This window comes from Micromys minutus (assembly GCF_963924665.1).
Source record: "Micromys minutus genome assembly, chromosome: 2".
Taxonomy (NCBI): domain Eukaryota; kingdom Metazoa; phylum Chordata; class Mammalia; order Rodentia; family Muridae; genus Micromys; species Micromys minutus.
In genome coordinates, this window is record NC_137971.1 from 24,656,547 (window position 1) to 24,671,946 (window position 15,400).

At 41.7% G+C, this 15,400-nt stretch overlaps 1 protein-coding gene across 1 annotated transcript in view; it reads left to right on the top strand.

Annotated features, from left to right (window-relative positions):
- Positions 1-11,230, top strand: part of HTR7 (5-hydroxytryptamine receptor 7) — a gene marked incomplete at both ends in the record, with an annotated part of 101,621 nt that extends 90,391 nt beyond the window's left edge. Inside the window, 2 exons of the mRNA XM_080913555.1 lie at positions 2,561-3,316; positions 11,188-11,230. Coding sequence (XP_080769681.1) covers positions 2,561-3,316; positions 11,188-11,230 — 799 coding nt within the window. The remainder of the gene's footprint in view (positions 1-2,560; positions 3,317-11,187) is intronic.
- Positions 11,231-15,400: the final 4,170 nt, after the last annotated feature.

The window sequence follows — 15,400 nt, forward strand, 5'->3', positions numbered from 1 at the left end:
TTTTGCATCTTCTCTGGCTGTTTTGTCTATGTTTGCAATGTTGTCTTCTGCCCCCGAGATTCTCTCTTCGATCTCTTGTAATCTATTGGAAATGCTTGCTTCTGTGACTCCTGATATTTTTTTAGGTGTTCTGCCTCTAGGGTTATCTCTTTTAGTGTTTTCTTTATTGCGTCAATTTCCGTTTTAATTTCCCTCTTCCATTCCTTTATTTCTTTGGTTCTTTTTTCCTCTAGTTCTTTGAGTTCTTTGAGTGTTTTTCTTGTTTCTTCTTTAAAAGCTTCTGAATCTTTTTGCTTTTCCTCCCTTTCTTGTTTAAGTATCTCTATCAGCGTCTTGAGGTATGATTTCAGGTCTGTGTCTTCTTTTTCTGGAGTGTTTGGAATTCCGTTATTTGCTGTTATGGGAGAGCTGGGTTCTGGTGTTGCTAGATTGGTTGGTTTCCTTGGGATATACTCTTTCGCTTTCCTCTTGCCATTTTGTTGTCAGTGATATGTTCTCGCCTTTCCCTTGTATCTGGTCTGTGTCCCTGAATCTCCACTGGTCCAGGTGTCAGATGGGCCGGGCCCTGTTCTATGCCTCAGAGTCGTCACGTGGGAACAAAAGTTCTAAATTTCTGTTCCTGTTTGCTGGATCAGGCAAGGCAGGGCAAGGCAAGGCAGGGGTTGCACTTTCCGTGTGGGCTCTGCAGAGATCTCTCTGCTCCCCGGCAGCCCAGGTCTCCCACCCACCAGTTGCTCAGCCTCTACGAGCCGCCATACCCAGCAAAGCTTCTAAAATGAGGAAACTATGGGTTGAACACCTAAGTCCCTGGAAGGCACAGATAATTCCTTTCTACTTATTCTGTCTTCCTTCTGTTCCTCAGGGTTTCACATTGTGCTGCGTTCAAAGATGTTTGCCGTTGTAGTTTACTGGTATATGCTCTACATTAATAAACTATTTAGCATGTAAACAGCTCTATTCTTATGGTCAACATATTAATATGGTCAACATAAAACAGCAATGTATTGTGATTTCTCCATTGGTAGACTCAGTCCACCACAGGTTATATGCTAAATGGTTGGGCTTATGATGATTGTATCAGTCCTGAACATGTACAGACTTGTCTTCTTGCCAGGGTTATCAATACACTATGGCAATACACTATCTACATAGTGTTTCTAGCTTACTAGCGGTTATAACTCATCTAGACATGATTTTGTCAACAGCTCTGTGTGTGTCTGTGTGTGTATGTGTCTGCGTGTGTGTGTGGGGGGGGGGTGTGTGGGTGTGTATAGGTTATGTAATATCCACATAAAGGATTTGGACAACTTTGGTTCCTGAGGATCTTAGAGCCAATTCCAGAAATGGAACTTGTTGAAGGATGAAGAGTTAGATACTCATGGTGCATAAACAAAACTGACTTGTTTATTTTTTACTGCATCTCTGTTTTGTAAACAGTGCAGCAATGCAATAATGTTTACCAAAAAGGAGCAAGATTTTTGAACTTCTGTGGAACAACTTAAGCATCAGGAGCATTAGCAGAGTTTTAATAAAATAGTTTTTAACTAATTGAGAACTTTCAGAAAAAGAGCTGTTGGAGCGCAAGCCAGAAACTCCTGCTTCTATAGTGCACAATGGAAGCAAAACCCCACTCAAGTGACAAGCTCTTCTCAAGACAATTAAATATACAGAAAACATTCCAAATGTTTACAAATAATAAGCCTTTAGCCAAACAGTTCACTGTGTACGTCTTGTCAGTCTGACAGCTTTATCTCTTTGGCATTGTTAGTCCCTGATTTAAAATAATAATAATAAAAAACCCCAGAAAACTACATAGACCCGTTCTTTATCTCTCTAGAAGATACATGAGGAAGACACTGGATTTGTCTACCATTTATGAGAACCGTTTCTTTTTGATTTATCTCAAAACTGCACAAGGCCAGCTACTTTTAATTTCAAGGAATGGCCCTCTGATGTTGTTGTTTTGTGAATTTTATGGCAATAAAAATAATCACTTCCTACTTCCATTTGTAAATTTTACGAGTTCTCAGATTGTTCACAAACCTGTGATCCTTTGGGTACACCTCCTTTCCTCTGCAAAGGGGCAGTTGGAAGGCATTAAAAGCTGACTGGAATTAAGGCTGCGGAGATGAGTGGGCAAATGATATCAGCGTGACGGACCCCTTACTAAGCTGTGAAGATGTGCCATAACTTTGCATTTGAGGAGTGATGTCTTAGCCCTGCCAGGTTTTAATGATGGTTGTCATTGGGATCATTAGGAATGGACAGACAATTCATCTTCACTCCGTGGCTGCTTAGGTTATCAGAATCTACAAGCTGTAAGTAAAACGAGGGCAACCTTTACCAAAAGGATACTTAACACTTGGCAGTGCCTCAGTTTAATGAAATGGCATGGAATAAGACAGGTAAGGAAACAGTGCCTCAGTTTACCTATCTGCAAAATGGAAGTAACCGTTTTACTGGGCTGTTGTGAGGATTGCTACAAGTGTCTGGCTGGTAGCACTTCACGGGTGGCCAGTGATGAGTGTATTCAGTTCTTATCTTTCCATCTCTCTGCTAGGTACCTTGGGATCACAAGACCCCTCACGTACCCCGTGAGGCAAAATGGGAAATGTATGGCCAAAATGATTCTGTCGGTCTGGCTTCTCTCTGCCTCCATCACCTTACCGCCTCTCTTCGGATGGGCTCAGAATGTGAACGATGACAAAGTGTGCTTGATCAGCCAGGATTTCGGCTACACGATCTACTCCACTGCAGTGGCGTTTTATATCCCCATGTCGGTCATGCTGTTCATGTACTATCAGATTTACAAGGCCGCCAGGAAGAGTGCAGCCAAACATAAGTTCCCGGGCTTCCCACGCGTGCAGCCTGAGAGCGTCATCTCCCTGAATGGTGTGGTGAAGCTCCAGAAGGAGGTGGAAGAGTGTGCGAACCTTTCGAGACTGCTCAAACACGAAAGGAAAAACATCTCCATCTTCAAGAGGGAACAGAAAGCAGCCACTACCTTGGGGATCATCGTGGGAGCCTTCACGGTGTGCTGGCTGCCGTTTTTCCTCTTGTCCACAGCAAGGCCCTTTATCTGTGGCACCTCCTGTAGCTGCATCCCTCTGTGGGTGGAGAGGACATGTCTGTGGCTGGGCTATGCAAACTCTCTCATTAACCCTTTTATATATGCCTTCTTCAACCGGGACCTGAGGACCACCTATCGTAGCCTACTTCAGTGCCAGTACCGGAACATCAACCGGAAGCTCTCTGCTGCAGGCATGCACGAAGCCCTGAAACTTGCTGAGAGGCCCGAGAGATCCGAGTTTGCGCTGTAAGATCATTTTTACTACCATCCTTTTATCCCCTCCCCCTTTCATGAAGCTGCTTGAAGGTTGGAGAGAGCCCATTGCATCAGTAGCTAGACAATTATTATTATTATTATTATTATTACTATTGTTGTTGTTGTTGTTGTTGTTATTATTATTATTATTATTATTATAACCAGACATCAGGTGTGAATATTCAGAATACTTCCTTTCATGCAGGATAAGGTTTACAAAACCCCCAATGACAGGTTGGTATTTGAAATGGGAAAAGGAAACTGGTCTGCTGATGAATTTATTTCTTATGCCTGGTGACATAAGAGGTGATATTATCCATTTCCTTCATCATAAATAACATCTCAAAATGTCCATCTGTGAAGCTGAATTCATATGACATCACCATCCTAATTGTTTTCGTACTTCCATCTTCATGAAACATTTTTGGTGATCTCATAGTTCCCTGAGAAATGCCTTTTGGGGGGGAAGGAAGCAGATGTGATTTTTTTTTTCTGGTATGGAACCTACATGCATACAGATGACATGTTGGGACAAGCCTCTACCAGCTACTGAGCTGTGAAGGAGTCCTTCCTGTCGCAGTAGCCATGAACTAATTGCTGCTGGAGTTGTTCAGTTTTTGACGTTGTCTGGAACATGCTCCTGGCACTCCAGAGAACAAAGGGAGTTGAAATCTGAAAATGTATCACAAAGGGCTGATGGTGCTGAGGACTTGGGAGCCTCACAAGTAACCCCCATATTAATACATTTGATATTGCCACAGAGGAGGGAGGAAAGATGAAAGGGTGGTGAGCAGGCAAAACGAAGACAGTTTTAAAGAAAAAATCATGTAGAGGAGGTTAGACAGTTGAAGGAAAAGAAAATTGGGATGAGATCATAGCTCCTGGTGGAGGTGATGCTCCTGTGTACTGAGGAGTGGGAAGAGAGAGGATGAACTGAGAAGGGTGAGGGCTTTGCCTCCCAGGCAGCCTCCCTGTCAGCTTGTCTACAACTTAGTCTAGATTCCACATGGCCTCAATCCTAGGACCACATGTCTTCCAAACACTAAAGTGTGTTTGTCTTTGAATGAGAGGTAGAGCAGAGCTAGTCTGGTTCTTGAGCTGGGTAGCATCAGAGTATTCATGTGCATACTCGAATATATGCACATTCACAATACATTCACAGACCATTCACAGCACGAAAGGTAGCATTAAAAAAAAACATTTTAAAAAATCTGGTTCTATAATACTCATTATTCAATACACATTAATCAATCCACAGAGCCTTTCAAACTTTACAGGGCCCCACTTAATGAATATTCCACCCCCTGTGACTTTGAAATTCTTAGGGAAGGAGCTATAGCTTAGATTTCTATTTCTATAATCTACTTCTGTGTCTGACATTTATAGAATATTGATGGTCATGGCCATAGCTACCAGGCTACCCAGTTCTCAAGGAATTATCTTGTGGCTCAGGGTAGCTGGTGTAGGACTATGATCATATAGTCACAGTATGGATCATTCCAGCAAACGCACTCGCGCACCATAATCATCATAGAAGTCTACTTTGGCTGAGTTTAGTCTGAGATAGTGAAGAGCTGCCACATGGAGGACCTAGGAACAGTGGACACCAACTTGCTAACAAGACAGTTAGAATGTCTTTCTTACTCTAAGTGAGCTGAGGGTGTTCGATACGCTGTGCAGTAGGAGGGCCCATCCAATCAGAATCTGGAAATTCTCAGATACAGGAAATGAAGCCGGGTCATTGGTAGGAGCTCTAGAGCTTGGACCGGGCAGTTTTAAGGTTTAAGACAGTTTAAGGTGAAATGATGACAGCTGCGGATGTTTTGATAAAGTAGCACTGCCTCAGTAAGTCGGAGGAAGGGGGGTATTTGATGGGTTCCCCATTGTAGTCTGTATTGCTGTATCCCCTGGAAACAGCTATTTCTTAGGACAAATAGCTAGGTTATTTTGACCGGCACTGGGATTGTTTCACTAGAGAGAGGAAAGTGTGTTGATTTTTATTTTTATTTTTAACACAGTGCAGAGCGTGTTTGAGCAAAGTCTTTGGAAATGGTGTGAAGGGCAGAGAAGAGTTCGAGGATAGTGCTAAGAGGTCCCATTCAGTAGCCGGTGTGCAAATTAGAAGAGTGCAGATGATGTACCTGTCATCTCTCTATTTATAGGCCTCATCAGTTCATCTTAAGGATAATCTAACTGATTAGATATTAAATTCAAAGGTAATTAAGGTATGAGAATAGAAATGAAAAATAAGTAACACGAACAAGTTTTCCTGTTTGGAATAATAGCCTGTATTAGTGGAGGCTTCATCTCAGACACTCCACTGAGAACCACTGCATCTTCAGAGCTGTATGTTGGAGCCGCTTTTTTCATTCCATTTTGAAGATGATAAAACAAGAGATTGGCGAGATCAAGGCATTTCCCCATGGTCCTTCAGATGAGATTGATAGAGCTGGATTTCAGCCCAGGAAGCCTGTGTTCAGAAGGGCTTTTAGCTTCATGCTACCGTACCCTTCATAAAAATAAATCAGCTCAAATAAAGCACAAGGATTCTTGCTTGTCTGTCCTCAGCTAATGCCAAGGTTTGGGTGCTGTTTCTTGTTAGTCCTAGACAGGTCCAGCAGACTGACATGCTGAGGGACCAAATAGCAGTATTTTGAGCTTTTGAAAGTCATATAGTTCTTTTGAAACTGCTTGTCTCTGCCATTGTCATCCACTTAAGTGAGCAGAGGACTTGGGTATGTACCAACAAAACTTTATAGAAGAGATGGCCAGCTATATTTGCCTGACAGGCAATAGTCGATTGTCCCTTGATATAAGAATTATTGGTGCATAATTACATCTTTCTCAGTTTGAATTTATAACCATTAACGATAAGAAAATTAGTTAAGATTGTTGGCCTAAAAAATAACTAACAACTTTTGGATGTATTTACTGTCAGAACTATTATATAGAATTCACAAGGCAGCCATTTTTGAACTCTATACCAGGCACTTTTGTAATCAGTCCCAATATTAGAAGATTCATATTCAATTTGTTCATATGACTGTCATACACTATGGTGGGTTTATAAAATACATCATTCTTGTTGTTGTGCATGAGTTTCTACACAGAAAGTCTGTATGTATACTTTTGTCATCTGAATATTTGTGTTCTACCTCATTTATATGTTGAAATATATTTGGATGTAAAGTTTCTTCACTGGTATTTCTAGAAACACTGGAAGGCTTTCTGTGTATGAGATGCATGGTAAAAATAGGAAGAGGATTGTGTAATATTCTTTATTTCTAGAAGTTCTCATTCCTGTGGGTTTAAATCTTCTTGAGGTTAGTGATACTTTATCATAAACAACACTTTCAACCCGAGTAAGAACCTACATGGTCTACAGAGAACAGTTTACATTCAAGTAAACATGAATTGGAAAGCTGTTAATTGGTTTGACTTGACATATGTTGCTTTTGGAAGTCTCATGTTTTGGTGACTTGTTCTTTGATGCTGTTAGGTTGGGGGCCATTTAGGGTTATATTCAATAAGTCTGAGTGATAATATAATTTGTCACTGGTCTCTAGAAGAGTGACAATGACATCCAATCCACAGCTCAGAGTAAAGGAGAAAGCCTTAGACTCTTCCTCCTTTCCCTCCATCCCTCATACATCTGGTGGCCACCCTAAGTACTCCAGGAAAGTCCCTTTAATTTCTTCAGCCTGTTTCTTCCAGTATGGCTGTTTGGGTTCATGTGTGTGTTACTTTTGCTTCTTGCTCAGCCTTCTTGGCTCCGTTATTTTAATTTTACACCTCAATTTCCTTCTTTGTTTCCTGTGTGAACAATCTATACTGTATGTTGTTACTTTCAAATACTTACCCATTCCTTTCCATTTTCTTAATCACCATGACCAGAGCCACAGGAGTCCAGCAGGCCCTTGAGAATTTTCCTTGGGGTAACAGAATGAATGCAGGGATAAAAGCTGTGAATTCTGTTGTACTGGTAATTTTAATTCACTACTATCAATTTTAAGCCTTTTATCATTTCCTAAGCATTTCAAAAAATGTAATAAAAATATAACCATGTGATAACACACAATGGTTCTTACTTTCCATTTAATTGGGTGATTTTACTCATGGACTTGAAACTGTCGCAAATAGTTTTTAACTAATGCGTCATGAGTACTTGTTCTTTGACATCATTTAAGAATAGCACTAGAAAGCAGTTTCTAAAATACCATGCTCTAAAAGAATATCATGGGATTGTTTTGAAGTAGCTCTTCCTTTCTGTCTACCTACCTCTCCTTGGTGGCTGTATTGTCTTTCTCTTTAAAGAACCTCTCATAATCCCTGTCAATTGCAGTGGTTCTTAGCACTGACTCCTCGCAGAAAAACCTTGGGTTTCTGCCATGAATTCTGTCAATTTGCTGCTCCAGGCTTTAGGCTTCAGCTTTGGAATTCAACCGGATTGCATGCTTCCTTTGTGAAAAGAGGTAATTTAAAAGAAATGAAGTGAAGTACATCCCAGGGGAAATTGGGAAGGAACATCAAGGCAATCTTGGGGGGGGGGGGTCTGTGATGGGTCTCTGCCTTAATGACAGAAGCAAACAAAGAGCTTTCTATTCCCTGGGCATTTTTAAGTCTTTCACAGGGATATTTTCTTCATCATTAATTGCCTGAAGTTCAAGTTCTGTGCTTTGCCTTTATTACAGCATCAACTAGTAATAATAATAACTTATTTGCTTCATTCTTTACAGTTACCTAGAGTTCAGCCTTATGATATCTTAAAGTAGGAAGGGCAGTGTTCTATGCAGTATTTTATTCAATGCCTAGGATCAAATCCAGGGACCTCAGAAATGTTACACACTTATCCAATGAGCCCCAGCCCTGCCCTATCCTCTTTTACCCTTTTCTTGGCTTTTCATCTTTTTCCTTAGTTGGTAATAAATACATGCAGCAGAATGTAAATCCAAACGGTAGAGAAAAGCACACAATAAAACATATGGCTTGGGGGCATTCTTCAAAAGATTATTTACATGGTAAAATCATGGAAGAAATGCTCTCAAAGTAGTAGACTTTTAATAAGAAGAGATGTGGGAGTGGGGAGGGGCTTAGCATCGGGGTTGCTTAGTGCCGAAGGATAGTTCAGTCTGGTGACAGTTGCTCCACATATGGATGGAGGTGGGTGAGGCATCTGGAACATGTCTTTAATAATATTAGGATGTTGGGTAGATTGGGGTTAGCCCACGGAGTAAGGTGTGTTTGACAAGGAGTGATATTAGGTTGTAGTGGTCACAGCAGAAGGAGAGTATGGTAACGGCAGAAGGGGGTCTGTGTCATGAGACTAATATTAGAGGTGAGGTCTGTGACTGGTGTGTGTGTGTGTGTGTGTGTGTGTGTGTGTGTGTGTGTGTCAATGGCACTACGAGAGAGGCTAAAGACGTCTGAGCACTCCGGAACTTGGCATCATCGCCCTGGCTAGCAGGTGGGTGGTAAGGAAAGGACTCTGGAGGTGATGTTAGACTGGGGCCAGGAGGAACTCAGTAGAGTTTAGGAACTAGTGGGAACAAAACTGAGTTAAAGGGTGCTGGGTATTGTCCTTCCACTGGGTTAAAAGAACCAAAGCTCCTAGGCTAGAAATGTCGCTGGAGCATCAGTAGTTGAGGACACATCTTATTTCCAGTCTGCAGTTCAACAAGCCTGTGGGACTAGGACTTTGTTGAAATGCAGCAGTTATTCTCACCAAGTACTGTGTGAGGTTGAGGGTCAAAGCCAGAGTCTTTTGTCTTATGGAGAAATGGAGTCTGTCAGCAGGAGAATTCAGTTACTGCCGCGCCCTATATGACATACTGGGCTGAAAGGAGAGCTTCAGATAAAGAAATTCAGATATAGAGACATCTTACATGGGCAGGGAGGCTAAGCTGGAAACATAGTCCTCGGCCAGTGACCGCCTATGCCAGCCCCTAAACATAGTGCTCCTGTAGTAAGTCACAGCTTGTGAAAGTGGAGCATTGTGGGAGTGTTGTTCTATGCTAGGAGAACGGATACTGCCTCAGCTGTTGCTTAAAGATCTCTATGACCCGAGCACTTCTGTGAGTCTAGAAGACAGGCCTTGAGGGAAGTCGGATTCTGACTTCTGTGTAGGTCAACCACTAGACCATATCTTTCTAGGTTTGAAGTGGGTGATGGTTCTCAGTGGAAGTTACACAATTTCCTGTGTGTGTGAGAGAGATGGGAGTACTCTGTATTTATTCTTTCTTAAACCTTTCTGCCAAATGCATTCTCCTTTATAAGGTCTCCACCAACCAACCCACTTTCATGTTCACTTTGCCTGTGTGTGTGTGTGTGTGTGTGTGTGTGTGTCTGTGTGTGTGTGTGTGTGTGTGTGTGTGTGTGTGTGTGTGTGTGATCTACTGCATTTAGTGTTGCTTTCTTGGGCTTGCCTGAGGGTCTGTTTACTTGAGAAAGCTCTACAACCGAGGAATATGACTTCTTCCTCGGTAGCCACTAAACCTCAGGAACCCCTTCTCAACCCCTAATTATGACTTTTACAGGTTCCTGAATGTAATATCCATGCCATGTCCAGAGGATAGCGTTTCATAACTCATTCCTCATCTTCCTGCTGTTATATCTCTTCTTTTTCAGTGTTCCCTGAGCTTGGCAAGAGTGATGTAGGTTTGTTACTGAGGGCTGAGCATTCAGTGATCAGTTATCCCTAATACTTTGACTGATTGTGATTGCTTAACCATTGTCTACTGAAAACCAAAATGTCTCTGACCCAGGCTGACATTAGCACTAATCTATGTGAGTAAACATAAATATTTAAAAGGGAGTTTGAAACCATGTTCATTTAGCAATTCAATAATTGTGGCTAGATTTATGACTGACCAAGCCATTGGTCTTTGGTCAGTTTATTATAGTATGTGACATGAATTCTCTCCTATAGAGCAAATTCACCTACAACCATCATGGGCCTATTACACCAGTTGGCACATTGGTAGGTAGGCACTGCAGAGTGAAAGATTCATAGCTGTATACAACATTGATTTTTATTTACCACTAGGCAGCATCTTCTGGCGGTATGAAAACTACCCATTAGGGAAGAAATTTTCAGGTTAGTTCCTGTTTGATTTCAAACAAAGTATGTGATGTCTTCAGCACAGTCTTGTCATCAAATTTTGGAGCACAACCTCAGAAATGACAGTATTCTATACTGTTTTGGTGCCTCTTAAGCCTTCCTGTCCCAAAATTCATAGGGATACCATATACCAGACACCGGGCTGGTTTTTCATTTAACAACTTACATCTTCTTAGAACAGTTATTTCCATTCATGCAGGCACCTTTCTTCATATCTTTTTAAAATCGCATTTTAATTAGCCCACAAAAGAACTTTTCTGTTTGGAACTTTTATATATTTTTATATTGGGCCTAGTCTCCTTTCTTCCCTTCCTCTCCCCCGCCCCTTGCTCAAATCGTTCCAGCCCCAACATAGCCCATCTGTTCTCAGACTGACATTATTCTTTTAACAGTCATTATTTTCAAGTAGAAAAAAAATGTTGTACTATTTTGTAAAGATTATAAGATTTTTGAAAGCAAAGTCATTTTTAGGTACATCTATATTAGAAAAGATTTCTAAATGAGTTATCTGGGACTCCTTCTCAAATATATTACAGGCTTGGTAACTTACAGGGATTTTGACATTTATAAAAAGAGGCACATTAGATTTTCTTCCCCATTAGAGATGCTCATGAAACCTTGTAAGTCACCAATGATTGAAATCACCCACTACCATAAAAAAGAAAAATGAAAGCACTTGCCAACTACAAAGTGAATATCCACAGTTATGGTCTGGCTAATTGTCTCCTCATTCTCTCTTTTATAGACAAAACTCTGACCACTGTGGGAAAAAGGGTCATGATACATGATCCAGCGTGGAGCCCCGGAGCTGAACTTATGCAGAAGAGGTGGACATAACGCTATCATTGGCTGAGACTGCACAACGGAACATGGCTTCTGTCTGCTTGGCATGGCTGAGATGTAACGAGGGGTGATCTGTTGTACAAAGTGTATCTTGGGGGAGATGGCAACCTCTCCCTTTTCCCTGTGGATCAGTGATATTGTGTTTAAATGAAAATAGTGCTCAGTGTCAGCCAGCCAGTCATCTCTGCGGTAAGCACACTCCAGAGCTGGGTTCTGGGAGGGGGGGAAGCAGTTTCTGGTGCTTTCCACAAGTCCACATCCATGAGAGTGGGGGGGAATCCCAACGCACAATTCCCATGCTTCCAGTCTAGGCTTTGTGGTAAGTCTCCAGGAACCATTCATGAGACAGAGTGCATTTTGTGGTATGACACAAGAGTGTCTTTCCAAGCAAACTGCAGTAAAGCATCGTCCTGAATGTGTTGCATGTCCATGTTAGGAAACAGAAACCAGTCATCAGCTAATACAAGCGACCTCCCCCCAGAGCAGTGTTTGTTCAAAGCTTCTGTTACAATCTGTGGCTTTTCTGCAGGGTCCTTGTAGCTTTCCACCAGTGTATGTCCCACTGTCAGATCCTTTATTGTTCTGGTGTAACTCAGGAACAGATCTCAGGATGGAGAGAGGCAGAAAGCCTGAATAAAGCTATTCCTTGCACTCACACTCCTGAAGGCTCCTGAGAGAGAGTAACTGGAGACTCGTGAGTGCCACCTCACCACATTGTATATTAACATGATTCTCCGCATGTTGTTTACTCTCTTCTTCTACAAGGGTGCAAGGAGCCCACAGGGCGGGTCTATAACTGTGTGCTATGAGCAGGGAGCGTGACAATAGCGTATCCACGAGTGGTTGCAGTTGTTTCTGGAGACAGTATAAACATGGTCATCCAACTGGACTGTTTGAATTGTGCGAATCACCGGTCTCTTGAACCCCCATTGTTGATACCCTAGAACACCATTTTGTTTCATGTAGAGAATTTGTCTCTGTGTTCTCTGTATCTTAAATCAAATGTGTGCCTGATGAATTCTGCCATCATATCCCCTGCCATCAATAAAAATGGTCAATGTTAAGGAAAGGTAGGGAAACAGAAAGGGTTCCTTTGTGGATCGTATCATTTAAATGTTACTGTGTAGTTGTCTGGGTGAAGGAGACAGAAAAGCACGGATCAGAAGAGTATCCATGTCTACAAGGGGGACATGAGTGAAAACCTTTATTTGATAAAAAGAGAACTGAAAGAGAATGTTATTTTCCTACAATTAAGGAGGTTGTCCTCTCACAGGATAAAATAGAGTTCCAAAGTAGATTATGGACTTGTCCAGATATTACTGATGTCTATTATGAAAACAGGGAAGGGCCCCTTTCCTGGGAAGGGGAGGTAGGCACTGTCCTTTAAGACAAAGTGTGTACAAATTCCTGAGCTGCAGATTTGCTAGAGTGACCGTATATACTTATATTCATAATTTAAATAACAATTATGTCAGATATGTGTTGTTAAATTTGAAAATGTTTTATTACATCACATCAAATAAAGGTTATTTGTAGCTGTAATAAAGCAACTAAAGTAATTGTTTTTAATAAAAGGTCTGATGTCATACATGTGGTTCCACAAAGGATGGTGGGGGTGGGGAGCTTGCGCTAAAACCCTAGCAGGTATGTGGGAACAGTGTTGCACACCTGTAATCCTAACACACAGGAAGCAGAGGCAGGAGGATCTCAAGTTTGAAGCCAGTATGAGTTTACATCTAGAGAAATTGTCTAAAAAAATCCTAGAAAGTAATTGACAGGTTTATCCTAAATTACATTTCAATGTAGAAATTTATCTATTTAGTAATTTTAAAAATTTTAATAAAGAAGTGTTTGTTGATTTGATAAACACTGGTCTCTTGCTCCTGTTGGGATTGGCACTTCTTGGAGGGAAAAGGTGGGAGTGGCATAGTTCTTACTTATTTGTTCTCAGGGTCCTAACAGCCACATGTAAAGTCACCAGTGCAGAAACAACTGTGGGAGCAGGTTGCCTAGGTGGTAGTTTTCTTCCTCACAGCACAAGGCAGGACCTTATGGCTAGATAGACGGAATAATTTGTATTTGCTTATTTTTGTATGACCTCCATGATTTGAACCAACTTTTTATCCTGCCTGATGGTAATACCCAAGTGTCACATTCTGCCCAAAGGTCACTACTGAATCAGGATCCCACGTGTGCACTGCACTTCAGATGTGAGGCAGGAAAATGGAAGGAAAAGGTAGCACTGGAAGGGAGAAAATGTCCAATAAGTATCCTTTCCCATGCGATGTCATCCCTCTCTGCCAAAGGCATAGATTTGGCTTTCACTAAGAACTGAGAGAACTTACCGAGGCAAATATTCTCTGTATAGTTTATGACTGCTCAAGGAAGAAATGGCTGTGATGATTAATCTCTTTTTCTTACTTCAGGGGATCAGCCGCCATTGTCTGGCAGGGCTGAGCATTCAGAAACTAGGCTTGGGAAGGGAATCACTCGTTAGAGACACTGGGGCACGGTTGCCTCTGTGTTTAGCTTTAGTCAGTAAATATCAACTCTGTAGTACTCAGAGCTTTCTTGGGCTTATTGGAAGCTGGATCAGACAGAACTCATACATAGCTCTCCAAGCACTTCCATGGTGTCTTGTACATGAGATGCCTGTGTATGTATTTGGTAATTGTGTTTTATATAGTTTTATTAGACCAATGGTGGGTATGGACTCACCAATCTGAGTTTGGGTCATTTTCTCAAATAGTTTGCGCAAATATAATAATTGTCTGAATTCTCACCTGGATAGAAGTTTTTCTCTTAGCATTTTAATTATCCTCCAAGTTCTCAATCAAACGAGTATAAATGTTTGCAAGCCTTAAATCATCTTCAACTGTTGATGACATTTTAGGACCTATACACATGCCCCACCCCAACCCCATCCCTGCCCTACCCAGGATATTTTCCCTAGTTTCCGTTATTCACCAGACACGTGTCTCCATCATTATTTTCATTCCCAATGTGATGTTCTGAATGAAAATGGCTCCCATAGGCTTATAGGGAATGGCACAATTAGGAGGTGTGGCCTTGTTAGAGGAAGTGTGTCACTCGGGGTGGGTCTTGAGGTCACAAATGCTCAAGACAGACCCAGTGTCTCTTTCTCTTCCTGCTGCCTGTTGATTCAGATGTAGAACTCTTAGCTACCTCCCCAGAACCGCATCTGCCTGCCTGCTGCCATGCTTCCTGCCATGGTGACAATGGATTAAACCTCTGGACTGTCAACCAGTTGTAGTTAAATGCTTTCCTTCATGAGAGTTGCCATGGTCATGGTGTCTGGTCACAGCCAATAGAACACTAAGACAACCAAAGTGCCCTTTTTATTGAGCAACATGCTGGGAACAGATAGATGCTACATGTGTCATACGTGTTTCTCAATGGGAAGAGAGAAGGAAGGGGGCAGGGAAGAGAAAGGGAGAAGAGGAGAACCAGAGTCAATTTGGCACTTTCAAATATTTTTGCAAGAAGTGAGGGGACTTTCGATGTTGTGGCCTGCCCAATGAGGAACAGGGAGGAGACCATGGTTAATGCTTCTCTGTTCCTCTCTGGGCTGGCCTCCACTGCCCGCTGCCACTTGTTTTGCCTGACATGCTCATATCAAGAGAGTAACCTTTTCTCAATTTTCTGCACTGGTGGAGCAGAGCTGTGCATGTGCTATAGCCCATATGTGGAAACTTGTTTATCTATAGCTAAACAGATGGCTGTTAACAGTACACCAAGAAGCCATTTGGAAACTTCCAGTGGGTCAGCACATTTTGGAAACACTCAGTGTCGCAGATTGTGATGTAGTTTCTTACTCTAAGCTTAAAGTAAGAAATGACTTGTTCAATATTATGTGCAAACATTTAGCTGTTGAGAACCAGCTTAGGGCATCTAGCTCCCATAGCGTGGAATTTATTTGAATGGCTGGCTCTTTAAACTGGCATTGTATACAGTTTAAAAAGGAAAAAAAAGTTTGCTTGCTTGTTTTTTTTTCTTTTTTTCATCCATTCTTTCTTGTGGTCCTGGGGATTGAACTCAGCACTTTTTACATACTAGAAACACATGATTCTTTACCTAAACCTCGATACCTAAAA